This window comes from Aythya fuligula, chromosome 15 (assembly GCF_009819795.1).
Source record: "Aythya fuligula isolate bAytFul2 chromosome 15, bAytFul2.pri, whole genome shotgun sequence".
Lineage (NCBI taxonomy): Eukaryota > Metazoa > Chordata > Aves > Anseriformes > Anatidae > Aythya > Aythya fuligula.
In genome coordinates, this window is record NC_045573.1 from 10,759,637 (window position 1) to 10,780,858 (window position 21,222).

Consider the following 21,222-nt stretch of genomic DNA (forward strand, 5'->3'; position numbering starts at 1 on the left):
GGAACAGGTATGTGTAAGGACTCTTTTCACAGAGAAACTGAACCAACGAAAAAGATGTAAAACTTGGCTTGGTCCTAAATAGTACACAGGACTTACTTGAAATTTTGTAGTTGAAGAGCACTGAAGCCTACTCAAACTCAACATACTTTGCAGAAATATCAAAAGGAAAAAATAAAGCCCCTATTTCTTGTGCTAAAGAAGCCTCTTAAGTAAAAATGGAGTCTGACAAAAAAAAAAAAAAAAAAAAAGAAAAGAAAAAATGAAATCCTTATACACAGCAGACAGAATATTAAGGGATATCATGCTGGAAGCATAGAACAAATCTATCTCACTAAGCAAGACATTAGAAAGAGGGAGGACTTGAAAAAATGGAAGCCAGCCTAGCTTAGTGGCAGATAAAGAAAGTATTACAAGCCATCTTTCAACAAAAGTCATGATCAAACAAACTAAATCAACAGGATCATAAACTCTGGAAGGGTAAATGTATATTCACAGGCTAAGAAAGGTTATGAAGGCTAGCACGCAAAAGGTACCATAAATAAAATTCCTCAAATACATCAGAGGCAGAAAGCCTGCCAGAAACTCTAGGATCAACAGATGACCAAGCTGTAAAAAAAAAATAAAAAACCATCCAGAGGTGATAAGATACCTAAGGAAAAGCTAAATTAATTCTTTGTATCTGGGTCCATCATAGTGGAGTCTGGATAGTACCTCCAGAACCTCTTCATTATAAGGGATCTCACGGGAAGATTTCTTAGATCTTTAAACCTATGGAAAAGATTTTTGTACATTTCATAATTTGAGAAAGTTTATTTGCCAATGAATAAAACTTCATTGGAGTTAAATGAAAGCTGCAGTATTAAAAATTAGTATCTACTCCTGCAATTCCCTAATCCAACCTCACCCTTCACTAACATGACGTTTTTCCTCATAATTATTCAGAAATCCTGCAAAAATATTACTGCATATGCATAGACAAATGCCATAGAAGGCACATATTTCTGCCTGGAATGTCCTTAGCAGTGATACCAATCAGGCACGTTACCTTTTCCTAACTCAAATATTGTCTTTTGGAAACACCTCATTAATTTTTCTGCAACAAACCGTTCCTGGGAAGCTCATGAAATCCAAGAATCAGTAATGAGGGTATGAAAATCGTGTTGGTATTTACATGTGTTAACCTAACAAAAGTTCATATAGTTCTGTCATTTTATCCAATTTGATGTAAAGTGCATTTAAAATTGATAAACTCTAAAACTGTTGATTGATAAGAATATTGAACAGACTCCACCTCTTTCACTACTTACTTTTCTAATGTTCTGGAATCTCCTGTATACTCTGGAAGATCATTCAAGTCTTGGGGTGAAGCAGAAATCTGTTCTGTACTTATTTTTAATGCTTGACCATTCTTTCCTATCACTTCAAGTCCAGTCAGCCCAAGGTAATGAGAATCTCCCCAGTTCATGGTAAAATTCAGTTGCAGGCCTATATAAAAATATACATACGATATACACACATACATAATTACTAGTATGAAGTAAGGCGCAAAGACTCCAAAACTGAATAATCAGTGTGAACTGGAAGACACTTTCACTAGTACAGAGCAGTCAAAGACACCAAAATCATGAACATGAAAGATCTGATAGATTTCTTAAAAGCAAAGATAACAGGAAAGCTGGACTGCACAAAGACTTGAAAGTACAAATGTTTTCCAAAACAGAGCACCAATGCAAAATTGCTACTTACAAGTCCTGATCCTCATAAAAAAAAAAAAAAAAGAACACCCCCACACTTAAAACACTATTGGATCAGATGATCTTGAATGTCTTTTCCAATCTTAATGATTCTGTGATTCATACCGTGGGTTAATACAGAGTAATTCAAGATAATACAGGTAAGAGCACTGCAGTGTTTATGTAGGCTGTCAGGAGGAGGAAGGCTTCTTTCTCTATTATCTCTCCAACTAGCCAGCAACCCAGCAATTTGCTTTGGGTTGGGTTTGCCACTGCCACTAGTGGCACTAGGGGATCCACTCACTCTCCACATTGTAATCCACTAATGCATTCTAAATTCAACTGCTCACAGCCTGGCACAAATGACTGCTGATAGTCTGCATCTGAGCACATTTCATTCAACGATCAGGCTCAATTACCATCAGCTAGTCACATAACCTCACAGTTTTCTTTATTTAGGACAGTGTGGCAGATATTACTGCAACACCATCAATGCCACATTGATGCCTGCCTACTTGTCAACAGCTTGAATCCAAGCCATGAATCCTACCATGTATTATCCAACCAAATACCATTTTCTATCACACGATTTCTAATGAACTAAATAATTTTTCTATAAAGAAGCATGTGTGCAAGCCCCAAGAATTAGCAGTACGCGTATTTTGTTTAAAGAATTTTATATGCTGTATTTGGATACTTCTTGGTCTACATGCCTACCTCCACATAATAGCATAGTAACTACTGTAAATCAGTGTTAGACCTTTAGTGGGCAACTGACATCTGGGTCACTTGTAACTATACAGCTCCTGGTCAAGCATGTTATCAAGTGTCTCATTACTCAGACTGCAGAGTGACAGTTATTCAATAATACATTTAAACTGTGACACGACAGATTGAGATTATGCAGAAACACAGAAGACCTACCAATCTATTGCCTTTTACCTTCCAGGTGACTATATAGACTCATCTAAATCCAGTCTCTCATAAATACTACATCTCTTAGAGAATACCAACTCATAGTTAACCCAAATAAGACAGGTGGTTTACTAATGTGTTTAACATACCATCTTCATGTTAGAACTCAAGTAATCAGCCACCAGCTGGAGTTTGTACCAGTGATCATCATACTCTGCGCTTGGCAGTCTGGCTACTTTTCCACCCCATCCACCTTATTCCCATCCATTCCATTCATCTTTTACCAATTTGGCTACAAGGAGTATATGAGAGACTGTTAAAGGTCTAGCTAAACTGAAGATATATAATATTCACTCAGCATTCACAGCTCTTCTCTCATCTCCATAGCCAGTCATCTCCTTACAGAAGTCTAGCAGGTTGGTCAGGCACAATTTCCCCTTGATTTCATGACTGGCAGCAGGATGAAAGAGATAATGACCTACAAAAGGTCATTAAAATCCTCAATCCTACAAAAATCCTCAGTGACTCCACACACAATTTGCAACCAGGAGTCCCACATGAAAAGGGCAGTGGTGATTCTAGATTTTCTACAATTCCCAGTCATTTCCCCAAGTGAGAAGTAGAAGGACTCTTATTTCAGGTCTAAAGCCCCACGCCACAGCATAAGGGGAAGAAGGAGCAATATACACAGGCAAGACATGGTATGTTGAAATCACTGGGAATCCCATAAACACAAGTGTTAGTTTACAGTCTGGTTCATTGTTTTTTTGTTTTTGTTTTTTGCTTTTATGCAAGGTCATTTATAAAGTCTCTTGTAGCAATTAATGGCAATTTTTTGCTGTGCAACACACTAAACTGGAGGTCTTCTGTGTTTGGTAAGATGTAGGAAACCTCCCTTATTTGCAGCTGGCTTCTGCTCCAGCATTTTCCCTGCAAGAACTCAGTGGAAATCAGAACCTCTTTCTTGGGTAGAGATAAGCTACTCCAATCAACTTCTTAACAACATCTTGTCCATATGAGAGACTCCATCTACTGATCTCTGAATCACACCCTCACTATCTTTTTCATTGACTTTGAGAAATGGGACAAGAGAAAGGCATCTAAAGTTCACAGATATGAGCCGATCATAGATGTTCATATACAAAGTTTATAGGTGTAGATCATACATATAGACCATAGATATGTAGCTGAATAACAGTATTGTGAGTATTTTCAGAGAGCACATCACAGTTTGCTAAAGGCTTTATGCCAGGCCCGAGAACCCAATTTCTCCTGTGCTGGTCAAAGGACCAGGAAATTATACTTCTAGGCCATTCAGAGGTTCACTGGAAAATAATTTAAAGGCCAGAAAGATTTGCTTTTGTACAGGATAAACAGATAAGGTACTTTCAGTAGGGATGTAACATTCTCATCTAGTTTTAACTGTAGGCTTTCTATTGTGAATCTGATCTGAGAAATTCAGTCAGTCTAAATAAATATGGGGGATTGGAATAGAATTACTTGGTAATGGACACAGCTATCACAAATCCCATTCAAGGACTACGCAAATGGCTAGTGTTATTTTTGAGATTAAATGCCAGCTGTCACAATATAATGTTCTAAAATCCACAGTAAAAGAAAGCTTCTGTCTTAAATATTCAATTACTCTTCTTTATTCCAGACCAGACATCTGTCACCGTGTGACTCTGACAATTCAGATTCTCCTTGATAACATGTCAGGATAGTGAGGGGGTAGGTGTGGAGTGGCGTATGCAAGCAGTAAAAGAACTTACACTTTCCAGTAAATATTCCTGGCTCCTTGGGTATACATTCAGAGGAAGAGTCTGGCAGAATTACTTGCTTTTGAACCTAAAAAGTAAACCAACAGGTGCAATAAACATGCATTTAAATATACACTTTTAAGACAGTTCATAACATATTTGTTTGTTTTATGTACAGTTTTTTGTGTTTCAGTCTCCCTTTGCCTCACCACTCAGGCTGTTCTGCAAACAATGGAAAACATGCCCCTAAACATGAAAGACCACATGCATCCTTACTAAGTCAAGACAATATATTTGTTGATGTTAGCGCATTTTTGAGATTTCCTAGCATGGGATGACTTTTCTTGGAAAGGTTGAAATTGATAAGTCACTCTTAGTTTCATGCAGACTGCCATTAGCAAATGATGACATACTGCATTTGCAACATGTAGCATATATGTCACAGAGATAAAATGTTTGGATGCAATGTAAGACCTCAAAGTGCCATCACTTTTTTTTTTCCCTAGAATCAGAGGACAGAAGAAACGAGCAACCTTATCAAAAAGCAGGTGTTTGTTCCTTGACAATACTAATTAATAGTTAACAACACAAATTATCGAGGCTGCCAAGGAATATGCTTTTTCCTCATGGATTAAAAATTTATGATCTTTATTCTATTGATCACCTACCTTGAAATGAAGATATTTTTCATAAGTACAATCATGGCTGACAGCAAGGGATGAAAAAATAAATCTTTTTCACCCCCAGCAATCAACCCATATCTATTTATTTTATTTTTAAACAGAAGCTGGATTCAAATTAATGGCTCAATGATCTAGTAACATTATTTTAATTGGTCAATAGGTAAGGCAACAAGGTGCATTTCCACAGAGCATTTCACAAAAACACCTCCTCAAAATCTCTGAGTAAGCTAAGCTGCCATGGGGGAAACCCTAACTAATTAAACACCTGGTTTGCAAACAGGAATCAACTGTTGGTTTTGACAATCCAGGAAAGTGAAAATCCAGGAAAAACAAACAAAAAAAACCACAAATGACAAAATTTGCTGATCCTACTGAGGCAATTATGATAGTAAAGACAAAGGACAACTGCAAAGGTTTGTAGATAGACTTTCTTTCACCGAGTGAGGGTGATAAAATAACATTAACTTAATTGTAGATAAATGTAAAAATGCTATGCAGAAGAGAAACAATCCTGACTTTACATACGCAATACTGGGCTACAAAGTAATAGGAGATCTGAATGAAATCTTGTAATTGTTGTAAGTAGTTCTACAAAAACATCATCTCAAAACTCATTAGTAGGCAAAAAGCTAAATAGGAAACTAGGAGTCTAGACTCATTCTCCATAGTTTCATTCATCATTAGAAGTAGATTTCCTGTCATTCAGAATACACCAAAAGGGCTTACATTATGGCTAAAAAGTAAAATAATAAAAAAAAATCAACACTTGTCTCCTGCTATTATAGTCAATTTCCATAGTACAACCACTGACATCCCTGATCATCTACATCATCTACATGTGTTCTCAGACAGCAACATACTTCATGTAACAGCTAATGTCCTTGTGGTAATTATGTAGGTGAAACTGAATCAGAACTGCACACTATAATACATTCACACAGAATCTACAGAGGATGAAAAAAACCTCTGCTGTTGGAGGGTATTTTCTCACAAAACAGTGACTCCATCTTTGATGTCTCATGCCTTTTCCACAGAACAACTTTCAAAGACCATCCTGGGAATCAAAATTTGGAACTCTGCTGAATATTAAAACTCCACAGACTCAATAAAGCTACTGCCTTTATAGAATGCAGAATAGTGCCTTTAAATATTTTAAAAGACACCTTTTACCACCTCTTTTCTCCTCCTTCCCCATTTCTTGGCCACTCAGATCCCTCCATTCCACTGGTGCCTGCTATCTTTTTTTTCAGCCTTAGTCTAATGTTCTATTTCAACACTGCCTACGAACATTGTGATACCTCATGGCTAGAACAAAATATTATCCCACATAAGAGTTGCTGGAAAATAAATAAAAAGCAGTAAGTATTACCATGCACCTACACCTGACCATGCTCTACAGCATCTTCCATGTGAGAGAAAACTAAAGTATGACATCATTCTGGAAAGTAAGACATTTAGAATAGCCGGTGGACAAATCAACGCAATAAAAATCCATGAAGGGACACTAAACACAAAAGTCAATAAAAGTTCTTGTGACACAGACTCCTAAGGGTTGGATGAGTGCTCCAGAAAAACAATCACTGCATTTTTGCTCTGTTCTTACATTCTGCCTTGATATTCACTACTGGTGACTGTCAGAGTTGGCTCAAGTGCACTAGTCACAGGTCTGACCTGCTACAAAAGTTGACATGTTAACTGAAATCATGGAGAAAGAGATGGAAGACAAATGACCATAGATAATATTTGACGAGAATGTAAGATGCTTCCATTAAGACCTTTTAAAAATTCTGTAATCAGCACAGTAAAACACTATCTCAGTCACAGCAAGAAAGGGTCAACAGGCAGAGACTGTTCAAACCCAATATTGGTCTGAATGACAACTCTATGCTGGGGAAGACAAATCATATAGTAGATTCGTATCATTCTGACAGCATAAGCATCCAGCTTGAAAATCTTCATGGTACTAGCAAATTCTGAATGACAGGGAGATCAATGGTTCAGTCGCAAAAGCTTTTGTTATTCTATTGCTGATACAGCATGTTTCGGGGTTAGAAAAGAAATAAGAAAAACATCACAGATGAACAGCAAAATAAAAAGCAGAGGCTCTGAGTAATCACCACGCAGTCCAGGCCTCCTAAGCTTTTGCAATGGAAGAGGTCCTGAGTGAATGCTAACAATGAACAAGTGGATCAATAAAAGTCAGGTGAATTTCAATTTGTGTTCAAGAAATCCTACACTGCATAAGGTATCACAACAGTTTAAGATACTGAAAGCAAAGATGGAACCAGAATTACCAGTGGCAGTGTTAAGGCCTATTTGTTAAGTTAAGTTATGTTAAGTTATGCCTCCGGTGGCACTGGAGGATTCAAAGGGTTAGAGTTGCTGCCAGTGTCATAACATTTTATGTCCTATAAGCCCCCAGGAGAAGACGTCAAGGTAGAACAGGCAGGTCTCAACACAGCACAAGGCTCATTAAGAACCATATATTGCTGGGGGCACTTCAGTTGAACCAGCTGGAATTTTGTTTGATTCAGTTTTGGATCTCCTTTTAAATATACAAGAGTTTCCCCTAGCCAACGATGTCCTCATTGGAGAAATAGCAGGTGCTCATGAATATTCTAAGAAGGTGTAAGATCTGATGGAAAGTGGGTCAGAGACTGAATAATACTATCTTAAGCAGAAAATCTTTCAGGATCTTTGCTCAGACACTGGACTGTTGGGCTGGACTGATATGAGGCAAGACTGCAGTGCCTGAAAACACAGTTCTCCTCTAATTAGTAAAATACCTACTGTATGGAATAGTAGGGGAAATTTCTATGCTGCAAAATGGACATAGACCCATGAAGATGCTAGTCAGAATAGAAAAGAGTTAAAAATAAAGTGAGAGAGAGGAAAGGTAAAAAATGCTATTATGGCAGATCCTTCCCACCTCAGTTATTTTATTTGTAAAGGAAGAAATAAAGAAGAGTACACTCTGTATGGAAAACATGGAAAAATCTTTGGTTTGGAGTGACACAGAACAGAGTAAATCATTACAAGACTAAGCATATGGTCAAAGTCATTGTCAATGGCATAAACCTTCGGGAGTAACTAAATCAAAAAGAAACGCCTCTAATCTCTGCCCAAATAAGTAAAGTAATACAAAATAAGAAAAGGAATACACACACACACACAATCTAGTATAGCCTTCCTTGTAGTCTTCCTAACCAGAGAAAGCAAAAATTGGAGGATCTCCCGTGCTTGAAAAAAAATGAAATTATTATTATTGTTACTGAGCTGGTGGAAAAAAAAAAAAACACAACAACACTTCAAAACAGGCAGATAGCTGTATTTAGTTTTTCTGTGGAGATTTATGCCGTAAGGGAAATCAGTGCCTCCTACTTCCATGTCATGTTTCAGAAAGACGTGCCTATAGAATTCTGAATGAAGAGGCCCCTACCTGTTGATTCTCTGTTCTTAATCCCGCTTGTGTGAAAGGTCTTTCATCTCCATCCCCATCAGCAGTTGCTGGCCTCTTTAGCTCTTCTTCATATCTCAGGGAGCTGTCATTTTCTGTTTCTCCATCATACATCTCATCATAGCAGAATACAGCTTCAAGAATATCATCATCAGTAGTGAACAATATAGTATCCCCAAAGTGCTCCGGAGCTGAAGGCAATATATAGAATTAAATACAGAAACCATACAAAAGAATATACAGAGTGATAAAAACTGTCTTCGGTCTTTCTTTTACATTTAAGTTTGCAGTAGTGTTTAAAGATAATATACTGGGAATAGGTACTGACTACTGATATAATAACTATATTCAATTTCTGGGCAACACAATACTGGACAGCAGCCCTGCAGAGAGGGTTCTGGGGGTTTTGGTTGATAGCAGGCTGAATATGAGCCAGCAGTGTGCCCTGGCAGCCAGGAGGGTCAACAGTATCCTGGGGTGCATCAAACACAGCACTGCTAGTCAGTCTAGGGAAGTGACTGTCCTGGTCTACTCTGTGCTGGTGCAGCCTCACCTCGAGTACTGTGTGCAGTTCTGGGCACCACAGTACAAAAAGGATGTGAAACTGTTGGAGAGTGTCCAGAGGAGGACTACAAAGATAGTGAAGGGCCCAGAGAGGAAGATATAAGAGGAGCGGCTGAGGTCACTTGGCCTGTTCAGCCTGGAAAAGAGGAGGCTGAGGGGAAACCTCATCACAGTCTACAGCTTCCTCACAAGGGGGAGTGGAGGGACAGGCACCGATCTATTCTCTTTAGTCACCAGTGATAGGACCCGAGGGAACGGAGTCAAGCTGCAACAGGGGAGGTTCGGGCTGGATATCAGGAAGAGGCTCTTCACAGGAACTCCTCAGGGATGTAGTCACTGCACCAAGCCTGTCAGAGTTTAAGAAGCGTTTGGACTGTGCTCTCTGTCATATGGTCTGATTTTTTGGGTAGACCTGTGTGGTGCCAGGAGTTGGACTCGACCATCCTTATGGGTCCCTTCCAACTTGGGATATTCTATGATTCTGTAATTTCTACCTTACACTGCATAGCAGACGAACCTAGAAAACCCAGTCAAATTTCAAGTAGTTATAAAAAGAAAATGAAAAAAAAACCTTCTCCAAAAAACTTTTCCAAACTGTGAAGACTACCTGTGAAGACTAAAAACCAGCAACCTGTAAATATTGAAGACTATCTGTTACTGAAAATAAGGTCTAGTTGTTAAGACTTTGCTAAGAATAAAAATTAGCTCTATATGTTACTTAAATTCACAGTATCATTGAAGAACACATTAGTTTTGCATTATATTTTTAAATTAAAAGGACTAAATATTAACAAAGTGCCAATTTGCCTTGAAGTGGAAAGTGATAAAAAACAAGACATATGTATTTGTTTATATTATATTACTGTTTCCACACAGAAAGTAAGAAATGATAGCATACCTCCAGACAAGGTTCCTGAAGCTTTTGCAATTTCTCCTTTAAAGATGCATTGTTCATTTAACATCATTATAATGTCTTTCACACCTCTGAAAGAGTGTATGCGAGATTTATTATAATTCCAAATCCTAATCATAGCTACTTGACAGGGATTCACAAAGTCAATAAAGATGAAGTGAGGTTTTCCAGGAGTAAATGGTGCTAGCCAAAGATGCATATCATCCTGCGTCAGATTTACCCCATCAATTAGATTGGTTATTACTCTGGGATCTTTGCCATAAGCTGGTAATATATTTATATCAGGTGGTTCAGCTGTTATTTTTGCAATCTGAACAGGCTCTCCTTTAGAACTGAAAACTTCAATTCCATTAAGACCAACATAATGTCTGTCTCCCCATGTTGTTCGAATGTCTATTACTAAGTGCTGCCCATAAGGTAAAACAGGGATTTTAAAATCACTTCCATCATGTGCCTCCACTGAATTTTCTTCTTCTTGCCTTTTTGGTAGTGTTTGTACTCCCTCTTTTTTCATAAGATGATATTCTCCAGTCCGGTTGATCTTCTGCTGATGGAGAAATTCATCAAAGATATCCCCTTGAAAATCCATGTTAGAGATTCGGCCACGATGGGAAAAATTAAACTTTACCAAGGAGTTCCAGGACTCCTGCAGGGTATGTTCTTGTTCATTGTGCCACTTTGCTCTAGAGGTGGCTATGTCCTTGATAGAAAAGTCTTCATCTGAAAATAACATTACATATGAATTTAATGTATTGACAAGACTAGAAGCAAATGACTACAGCACACTTTCTAGAATTATGCTGGTTATATTCACATTCCCCAACTGAAATTCTGGTATATTAGCACTTTTACATTGCTTCCCTGTTTAAAAGGCTATGTCACAATTTCCCTTTCCACTTAGACATAATGAAAACAATTGAAGAGCAGAGCACATGCCAACATACCAAAATGCAAGTTTTAGACTTAAATTCTTGACTCAACACACAAAATTTGCATAATGATGAATTTCTTTAATTTAAGATCTTGGTCAAAACCCTTTGGAAAAAAAACCATGCAGGAAGTACACAGTGTTAACTATACCCTACCTGCCATTACTGCACTCCACATTTCATATTAGATTTGGAAAACGCCAGTACAACACTTTGCTTTTATTCCCACTTCTAATTTTAGAGATTTTTTTGTATATGTCTCACACATAAAACAATGCAGATAGACAACATGATACAAGTCAACACTTAAAATGTGCAGACTGACAGAAGGCAAAACTAATCAATAAGACAGAGGCTTTTAGACAGCTTCTCTTCATAGTATTTCTGCAAGCACAAAGTCCATTCAATCTTTGCTGGTGGCAGTGTCCAAGTGCCTAACTTTTACTTTTTGAGAGCTATTGAACCTCAGGCTGCAATGGACAGGCTGTACCTGCATTAAGCAGTGACCTACCAGTTGATTCAAGGACTTTACTCAGTGATACTTATTGGGTGGCCATCACAAGGTATCATCCTCTGCATTTCTGCAGAAGACCTTTCATACTGTTGGACAGAGTTGAACTGTTTAAGTTTCCAAAGCATTAGAGGGAAAAAAAAAAAAAAAGTGCTTCCTATTTCAGCAAAACAGACTGAAATAAGTTGGTGAGAAATTCCAGTGGAATGGGTAGGGCAGGCATAATAAAAACAGAAGCAGAATTATTTGTACCACTACTGGAAGATGACGTAGCTTCTCTACTGCAGATGCATACTTATCTGTGGATGGAAATCAAAATTCTACAAATATAGCATTTTAAGATAAATTCATGAAGCATCAATCCAGCATTTTTTGTGTAGTGGGTTAACCTCTGTTCTGTTATTACTGCCTGTAAATTTCAAATATGCTAAACTTTGAATTTAAAATATTAGAAACTTAAGCTGTAATTAGTGTGCACTTCCTAAATGGAAAGAACTGACTTCTTACTCAAGGATTTCTTAAGCTTTGTATCACAAGGTAACAAATCCAAAAGCTAGCTCCTGCTGAAAACATACTGCCAAAACGATAAGTTATTGCATGTGAGTGCATCGAATAACGTGGACTAACCTGAAGAAATCACTTGACTGTTCATTTCCTCATCCTACCCTGTGTCTATCTTGTCTGCCTACATCTTTAAACTGGCTGCTGCCTTTCACCATCACTGGTGAAATGGTCAGGGCTGGGAGGCTAGACTATGCAACAAGTGTAACTGGCACAGCAAAAACAAAACATAATTGAAAGGATTTTACATGGTTTCCTTCTACCTCCTCTGAATGCATAGTTTTTCTGTAAATTGTAAATATAGTTCAGAGCAGGTGGATGGTTTCTTACACATTTATAACCCCTTGTATATTTATACAGCACCAAAGAAATGCTGTGCTCTTAGTGAAAATCTTCAACACAAGATTTAACAGTTTACCAGAAACTTACTTTTTTCCTCCACTTAGACAGAAAAGAAGTCTGTAACAACCTTGACATATGAAGCTAAAAATACTTTTGAGAAACCATCAGAATGATGGCTGGAAAGATACTAACCTAAAGCATGCTCTTTAGTGGGCCCTAAAGGGAGAAAAAAATTAAAACTGCTGCTTGGATTTGGCAAGGTAATTCTTTTAAATTTAGCATCAGATCTACATAACTACAGATCCTCCTCTTCCTTTCTGCTTTTGCCACCGTCTTCTATATTCTACCTTTAACTACAACTTCTGTTGCCACCATCCTCTTGCATAGGATCTGTCTTTCATGCAGGTTTCCTCAATTCCTAACTGCCCAAGTCACTGCATGGTATCAGCAACCAGGGCCTCGATGTCCTTCTTGTAGTGAGGGGCCCAAAGCTGAACGCAGCACTTGAGGTACTGGTGTGGCCTCACCAGAGCAGAGCACAGGGGGACGATCACCTCCCTGCTCCTGCTGGCTACACTGTTCCTGATACAAGCCATTCCTGATGCTGTTGGCCTTCTTGGCCACCTAGGCACTCTGCTGGCTCATGTTCAGGTGCGCACTGACCAACACCCCCAGCTCCTTTTCTTCTGCACAGCTTTGCAGCCACTCTGCCCCAAGCCTGTAGCACTGCATGGGGTTGTTGTGGCTAAAGTGCAGGACCCAGCACTTAGCCATGTTGAACCGTTCTTTCCCAGTAAAATGAGGATTTTTGACTCTGCCACCTGTCAGTCTTGATGGGTCAGGACAAATGAGACCTAAACCAGTACCCCTGGAAAAGGGAAGTCATGGCTGGGAATCGAGTATCCCTGCTAGCAAAGCTTGCACCTGAAGCAGAACGGGTGGCATAAGAACAACAGTAATCCGACAGATTGGCCTAGGTCATTTTCCAAATGGGCAAACAGAAATAATACCTGGACCTTACATATCAACAAAGAATAAGCAATGGAGTGAAGGATACAGGCTTCTCTGGATGAAAAGTCTTTGAGAGGTTATCCAAAGTAAATGCAGAACCCACCAGGACTGGCAAAAGGAACTGACAGGGTGCCATGTCTAAGGCGGGTGTAAATTAAACCATTAAACTGACAGTGCCCAAAGCAACTACAAATAATTAAACAGCAAAGAGGGAAAGAGTCTTCAGTCACATGCATTTAAACAACAGTGATGAGCAAAGAAGTAGATTCAGTGTACAAAGAGGATGAGGTGAATGTTGCTTTCTATGCAGATGAGACCCAAACACTCCTCTCCCTGGCCAGCCAGAGGCGGATAACGATGAAGCATTGCATGGGAATACAATGGGGGCAGCATGCAAGAGGAGCTATGTGGGAGCGAAGCAAGCTCTCCTTGTGGTCGTGCTGGGGAGCAGCTTAATTTCCAGCTCAACATGATTAAGAGCAGATGATAACAAAGATTTTCAAAAAAGCTGTCACTTCTATATTTTCTTCAAATAAATGGAGAAAAGCAAATGTAGTACCAAACAATTACAGGCCCATGGGCTAGATTTTAGTTCTGTACAATGTCCTTGAGTGGATACTAAAACAAATGGTTATCAAGAATAAATGCCAATTGCAATAAAATGCAAAATAATGTTTTCCCAAAAGACTACTTAAGACTAATTTTTAATTTTGGTTTTGGAATCACTGGGAAATAAGTAATGTTCCTAGCCTATCTATGGCCAATAATCTTTTACACCAGGGACAACTGAGATAAAAATAAGAACTTGAAAGCAGATGGGAAACTACTGAAACAGGGTTGTGTTCCATATACATAGGCATAAAAGCCTGGAGACCAACCTGTCTGCTCTTCTCCATCCCGCATGGGAAATACAAATAGGAAACAAATTTCAGAGTAGTATTTCAGAGAACATAAGTTATTTGCAAATCACTTCCTTGTTCAAATCATTGTCCCTGTGTATACTCATGGGATGGGTGATCCCAAAGAGTACTTCCCAGATTCTTACAGTTTACCTGAATAAGATACTGCATATTTATTTAACCCTTGAAAATGCCAAAGCTTGAAATTTTCAAGATAGGCATGTACAGAAGAGTATTTGATATCAGTTGGCCTTCCCTGTTTTCGATTTTTTTTCCTTTTGTTTTCTTCCCCACCCTCACTTTTTTTTTTTTTTTTTTTTTTAAATGGCAAGTACTCTAAGCAATACAGAGATTACAACTCCAAAGCACTTCTAGCAGAGTGCAATAGGAGTGATTTTCAATGGGAGGTTAACAGGTTTTTTAGCTACATTAAAGAGTGACAGCAGGAGAAGTAGAGCTCTGAAAAGAAAGCGGAGGATAACTCGAAAGCACAGGTCAATGGCTGAAGACTTACAGGATCTGGTATTCCTTTTAGCATCTAAAATTTATTATTTTTATTGGAGCCTTGTGCAACTATCGTGGTACTTCTGTCATCAACTCTGCATGTAGCTAAAGAACACTTGCAGGTGTTACAGACACATTCCCAGCCTCCTGCATGCCTGAGAGGATTGTATGACGGATGCTATCCCAGAGCCCAGAAATAACAACACATTCAGCATTCATCTCCCCTGTGGGTTTAAGAGGAATGTCTTGAATCACCAAGCCTTGTGTCCTGCTTCTGCCAGCAATGCACACCATGCAATTCCTCTAGTAACTTCAGTAAAATACATTTTGGGACATTAGCTTGGAAAAAAAAAATCTTTCCTCTTCTCTTCTCTGTTGTATTAATCTCATTTCTATTCCCAGCAGCTATAAATAGCAATCATATTTCCATGCTGCAATCACACGCTTCGTTTCCCAAATCATTCTAAATGCTCTCTTCTGTTCCACTTCATAATCAGCTTTCCTGAAAATGGATGATCAGAACCACAGTTTTCCAATTGAAGTCTCACAAGTGCCTGCGCTGAGATAGTAACGTTTCCCTAACTAACAGAAATGCCTCTGCTGATACATCCTCAGAGTGCATTGCTGTAATCATGCCTGCATCGCACTAGCATTTCATAGTCAGTCTGTGATCAACTACTCAGCCAAGATCCTCCTCTTCCTCAGTCATTTGCAATTGATTATTACTCAGCTTGCAACTTAAGTTTCTGTTATTAGTCCCCAAATGACCTTGCAAGCAGTTTGTACTACTGAATTGCATTCTACTGCTGTCGCTCCAGTCCTCAAGTTCATCTTTCTGTTCTTCAATCCTCTTAACTTTTAATACCCCGAATTATACATTACATGCAAGTTTTGTCAGCATACTTTCATCATTTGCTATGAACACTGAAGCAGTTACCAAAGATAAAACTGTATGCTTTAATAGCAACAGTAACTCAAGCCAAGTATGCATGTATGTGCTATTTCTAATTTCTGTTGTTCTCATTATTCTTCATTTAAAGACCAAAGATGAGCTGTGATGCTGCATATGGGCTTCTGCAGAGTCCCCTTTGTCACATACTTCTATTGGAAACAGCAGTTGTCCCAGCTCTGTAAAAAATTAAATCCTCCACTGTTAGGGAAAGATGTAAAACTGCTCCTTGTTGTTAATGCTCACTCAGTTACACTTTGAAAATGACTTCACCTTGCACAGCACAGAGAACAAAAATTGTAAAATATGGTTTTCTCTGGGACAACCACGTATTGGGAGTTATATTGTCAATTTTTCAGTTTTAAGCTCTGGGTAACAACCTGCTCTGAGCAAGGTTAGAAGACATCCTAACAAGAATCATGATAACCCTCATCTCTAAATTCTGGACATTCTTGTAACTGAAAAGAAAGCATTAAGGTGGGATTTGTTTACAATTTCAGTAATGTTGACAAGTTTTAAAACTCAAAGTCTCACAGGAGGGCTATTCATGTGCATACCATAAAATACAAACTATACGTAGCCAAGTTAATGGTGCTGTAAGATCCCTGGTTTGTTTCTCAGCATTGGTTTTCTATATATTTTATGCATGCATCAAAACAAAGGTTAAAAGAGAACACAATGCAGTAAGAAGCTTCGTACGCCTTATTGTGATTTGGTCAAATCTCTTGCTTTTAATATAGTGAAATCGCTTATTCCGTATTGTTACGAAACCTCTGTTAAATGATATATTTTATGTGCTTCCATTACAAGTAGGTTTTAACTTCTTAACTTAATGCAAAATCTGATTTAGAGGATTTATATAAGATAAAATATATTCCAGAATTAGATGAATAGCACTGCAACAAAGAAGAGAGATTTAGGCCTACCAAATATAGAGTGCATTATACGGCTTGTGGATTGGCCTGCATATAATATACTTACTCAGACTTCCACATGACACTTTTGTCACAGAGAGAAATCTGAGAATTTAGGAACATAAGCTTAGTTAAAACACTGAGATCAAGAACATAAATAAATAAATAGATCAGTTTTCCTTTTTTAATCCCCTTCTTTAAATACAAAACTGAGCAAAACTGCAAACAGGAAAATACAGCTCTTTCTTTTTAAAGTCGTTTAAAAAAAATCTACCTGTTTTCTGCTTACACAGTAAAAGAAAAAATTGAAAAGGCAGTTTTGAAAGTTAGATTTGAAAGTATAGACTAAGTGCTTATAATATTCCTTTTTTTCTGGGGGGGGGGGGGAGGAGAGGGAATTTTACAGTATGGATAAAGTGACAACCACATTATAAACTGCCTTTTGAGTAGAAAAAAAAAATGTTTTTCTTTGCAAAGCTTGATCTGGGGTTACAATCATACAAATTCTCTCTCAGAATTGCCTTTTAGTCTTTAAATAGTATTAAACCAAAAAAAAATCCGTATCTGTGGGCACCTAATTCTATTGCTTCTGCAAGGATGCTTGGCCTAACATGCGCTCATTTAAGTAAGGATAAACAGGCACCTTGTTAGTCTATTTTAAGGCACTTACTGGGTTTATATCATTACCTGAGATATATCAACACTCATAAGGATTGCTAGGAAAGGCAATCTTCTAATGCAGCTTTAAAAAACACTGTGCTCAGACTCCATGGGCAAGACAATTTCAGGTAGGTCAGGCCTCACTGCCAAATCAAACAGGTAACAGCTGCCCCCCAGTAAGGCTCAAGGTGATCTTATCAATATGTATAAATACCTGATGGGAGTGAATAAAGACAAAAGAGCCAGACTCTTTTCAGTCGTGACCAGTGAAAGAATAGCAGGCAATGAGCACAAGTTGAAATCTATGAAACTCAATCTGAGCACAAGAAAATGCTTTTGCAGTGAGGATGGTTCAATACTAAACCACCCAGCCAGGCACAGTTCTGGACAAGCTGGTTTAGCTGACTCAGCTTGAGCAGGGAGGCTGACTATGTAATGCCAAGGGATCCCTTCCAACCAGTGATTCTGTGCTTCTGTGAAATGAAGAAAATATCAGCCCTTGCACTGAAGTTATTATTGTGAGATCTTACCTTTGGGTGCCAAATCATCTTCTTTAATGTTTACAGTGTTTAATCCCTGCTTTCTTACACTTCTCCTTCCGCTTGTAGGGTACTCTAAGCTGCTGCAATGTTTGTTAGAAAACTCCTCTGAAATGTCTAAGCCAACACCATCATCCTTTCTGGCTAGCACTTCCACTCTTTCATCTCCATTTGTATTTCTGCTTCTGGATCTTCCCAGCCCATTTCTCTGACATTTGACATCTTCATTAGTCCTATCTGAAAAGTTTGTCATGATTACATCTGACTTTGTTTGAAATCTTGTGCCTAAATCATGTTCTGTAGCAAGCCAGGAAGGCTTCTGCTTACTGGAAACATCTTGATTATTCTCTGCTACTTCGGAAGATGGCCGTAACCAAGAAGGAAGTCCACCTGTAGAATCAGACAATTTTCTTCCTGTTAGCTTTTCCATTTGCTCACTCAAAGAAAGTTCATCATCAGATTGAATGTGCTCAATAACTTCTCGTGCTGGTGCATTTTCTTTGGTATCTTTTATGCAAATGTGAGATGGGAACACATTTAGATCATTCTCTAACTCAGTCAAATTTTCCTTAGTAAAGCTAATTGAGTTCACCTTATCCTCAATGTGATTTTCTTCTGGCGGAGATTTCCTGTTTATTGAAGTACAGTTTGACTGTAAACACGCGAATTGCAGGTCAAGTTTCTTGTCTGTGGCTGCAGCTGCATTTATTTCTTTCCTTTCACTTGAAGGATAGGTAGCGATATCTTGCTTGCAATCTGTAAGGTCAATTGTAGTGCTATGGTCAGTGATGAGATCTCCAGAGGCTCTCTCTAATTCACCATCAAATACAAGGTTCTCATCAACGTATAATTTCACCTTCTTTGCTCCAACATCAAGGTCCTGGAAAAATAAAAGCATGGAGATTTCCATCAAGGTGTTCAAACATTAGGTACCACTCTTCTGGAACTCTGACAACAGATGAAAACAATGAAAACCCCGTATCAGCAACATGCTTTTAAGTACTTTTTAAATGAAAACATCAAATAAGTGAAAACTACAGTGGAATATTTAAGATTTTATTTAAAAGGACCAACAGATCTTCTAGACATTACTATGAACCTTTTTGGCTGAAACCTAGGAAATAAATGCTTATATATTTAGAAAACCTTGAGCTAAGACACCTAGATTAAGTATATTTATATTTGATCAGGATGTAAATTCCAGAGGCAGATTTGGCTTCAGCACCTTTAAGATTCATGGCTTACTTGACACGTATGCTACACAGCAAACAGCCTGTCGCATTAAGGGGTGTAACTGATTAACTGTTAGGGGCCTGGTTGGATTCAGGGTCCTGAACTATCACAGTCACAGATACACCAATAATGTAACATGCCCTTGCTCTAGTCTCGTTCAACGAGAACTATCACAACTAGAAACAACGCAATTAAGTGCAATTTATTACAGCAACAGGTACACAGGTTCTTTGTATTGCCAGCAATAATTTACAGCATAGGCAGCTCTGGAAGCAGCTCTGCAGAGAAGCACCTGTGGGATCAACAGCAAGTCAGGCACAGTCAGCAGTGTGCCTCTGTGACCACGAAGGCCAACTGCACTCTGCACTGCCAGCTCTGCAGGAAGTGGTAACTCCTAACTCATGATACTCCATCTGAAAAACAGAATATTGTCATCCCCTTTCATCCTATCCCTCTCCAAGAGAAGTGCTGGCAAACTGGGGAGAGCTGAGCAAAGGCTCACTACCACGGCTGGGACTTGACCACAGGGCTTCAAACAGAGGCTGAGGGAGTGAGTTTGGCCAGTACAGAGGAAAGAAGGTAGAATGGGGATCAAATCATAGCTTCTCCTGCCCACAAGGCTGCTTGTCTCAGAGGATGACCAGAGAAAGACATGAGGCCAGAGATGCAGACTGTATCGAGAAGGGTTTCAGTCTTAAATATAAGAAAACAGATTCTTCTCGAAAGAGTGATTTATCTTTGCACATTACACAGAGAGGTGGTATAACCTCTATCTTGGAGACTTTCAAAACTCAGCTTGACAAAGCCTAGAGCAACCAGATTTGGCTTCATAGTCAACCCTGCTCTGAGCAGGATACAGGGCTTACAGACCCACTCTCATTCAGCCTAAATCTTTTTGTAAATCCGTATTGAAGCATGGAAAGGTGACAGGAGGTTCCCCTAGGCCCTACAGCCATTCAGCACCAGAACTGCAATAGGCATGCTAGCACAGCACATCACTGTCTGTTGAAAGATGGACATTTCCCCATGAATCCAAAAGACTGATCCTGTTCAGTTTGCAATCCGTTTTAAAAACAGGACTGATGCTGGTTTTGACATACAAAGTTTTACATAATTTGCCTATTGGATTTCAAAATATAAACTCTCTTAATATAATAAGATAAAATTCAACATGCACACAGGAAGAACAGCTCCCTGATAAAAACTAATTCAACAAGCTAGGAGCCTTCCACACAGAGGAAAAGATAATGAAAAACGAAAAAAAATCAGCACAGCTATTTTGAATTAAGATTTATAGACCCTTGTCCCATCTGACAGATGACTACAGAGCTTCAAATTATATTGGTGGAGTCCAGGCTAAATAAACTAAAATTAATTACACATTTAGTAGCTGAGTTGGCAACTCCTTGTCAAGTGATACTGTGGATGCTATAAGTTTGCAAAGGATCAAGGAAGACCAACTGAATTAATGGCAGAGAAATCCATTGCAGGTTACTGAAGACAACAATAACAAAAAAAAAACAAAAAAACAAAAAACAAACAAACAAAAAAACATTTGCCCTAGTAAGTCTCTTGAAAATTGCTTCTAAGCTGAGACAGTATCAGGAAGAATTATCATGTACTTTTGCCTTTAATCTTACTCAAGTTATGCTTACTATATTTTCTTGCCTACTGCTGAAGACAGGCTACTGGCTAGATGGACCTTTGATCTGATGCAATACAGCAGGATTTACAGTTTGTAATATACTTTACTTTTGTGATAGAGACATAGCAGGATTGCAGACTGAACTCTTCAGATCAAATACAGAATTGACAATCTGTATAGTGGTTGTAATTTGGAATACTATCTTTTTAATTATTATGATTTTTCTAGTCTCAGTTGCTAACACAGCATGTTTATTATGGTGTTTCTATGTTTTCACATTCACCCACATACAAGCTGTCTGTCTACCCCTACTAACTTCTAAGTCACTGATATAACCAACATCCAACAGATTTGAGAGAACAGATGTTCTCAAACAGGACAGAACCCCGCAGTTTGCGAGAGGTAACTGTCTAAAGGAGACAGGAAAAAAAATGAGAACCTATACTGAAAAGAAGGTGAGAATAACACAGTTTCAGGAATTTGGGACAACGGTGGCTGAT

At 38.5% G+C, this 21,222-nt stretch overlaps 1 protein-coding gene across 5 annotated transcripts in view; it reads right to left on the reverse strand.

Moving 5' to 3' along the window:
* The window catches only part of KIAA0556 (KIAA0556 ortholog), a 71,401-nt gene that overhangs the window by 19,493 nt on the left and 30,686 nt on the right, over positions 1 to 21,222 (reverse strand). For all 5 annotated transcript variants that reach the window (XM_032197352.1, XM_032197353.1, XM_032197354.1 and 2 more), the window contains 5 exons: positions 17,836 to 18,724; positions 10,011 to 10,745; positions 8,531 to 8,739; positions 4,421 to 4,496; positions 1,308 to 1,485 (listed from right to left, as the gene is read on the reverse strand). In XM_032197352.1, the coding sequence (XP_032053243.1) occupies positions 1,308 to 1,485; positions 4,421 to 4,496; positions 8,531 to 8,739; positions 10,011 to 10,745; positions 17,836 to 18,724 (2,087 nt within the window). The remainder of the gene's footprint in view (positions 1 to 1,307; positions 1,486 to 4,420; positions 4,497 to 8,530; positions 8,740 to 10,010; positions 10,746 to 17,835; positions 18,725 to 21,222) is intronic.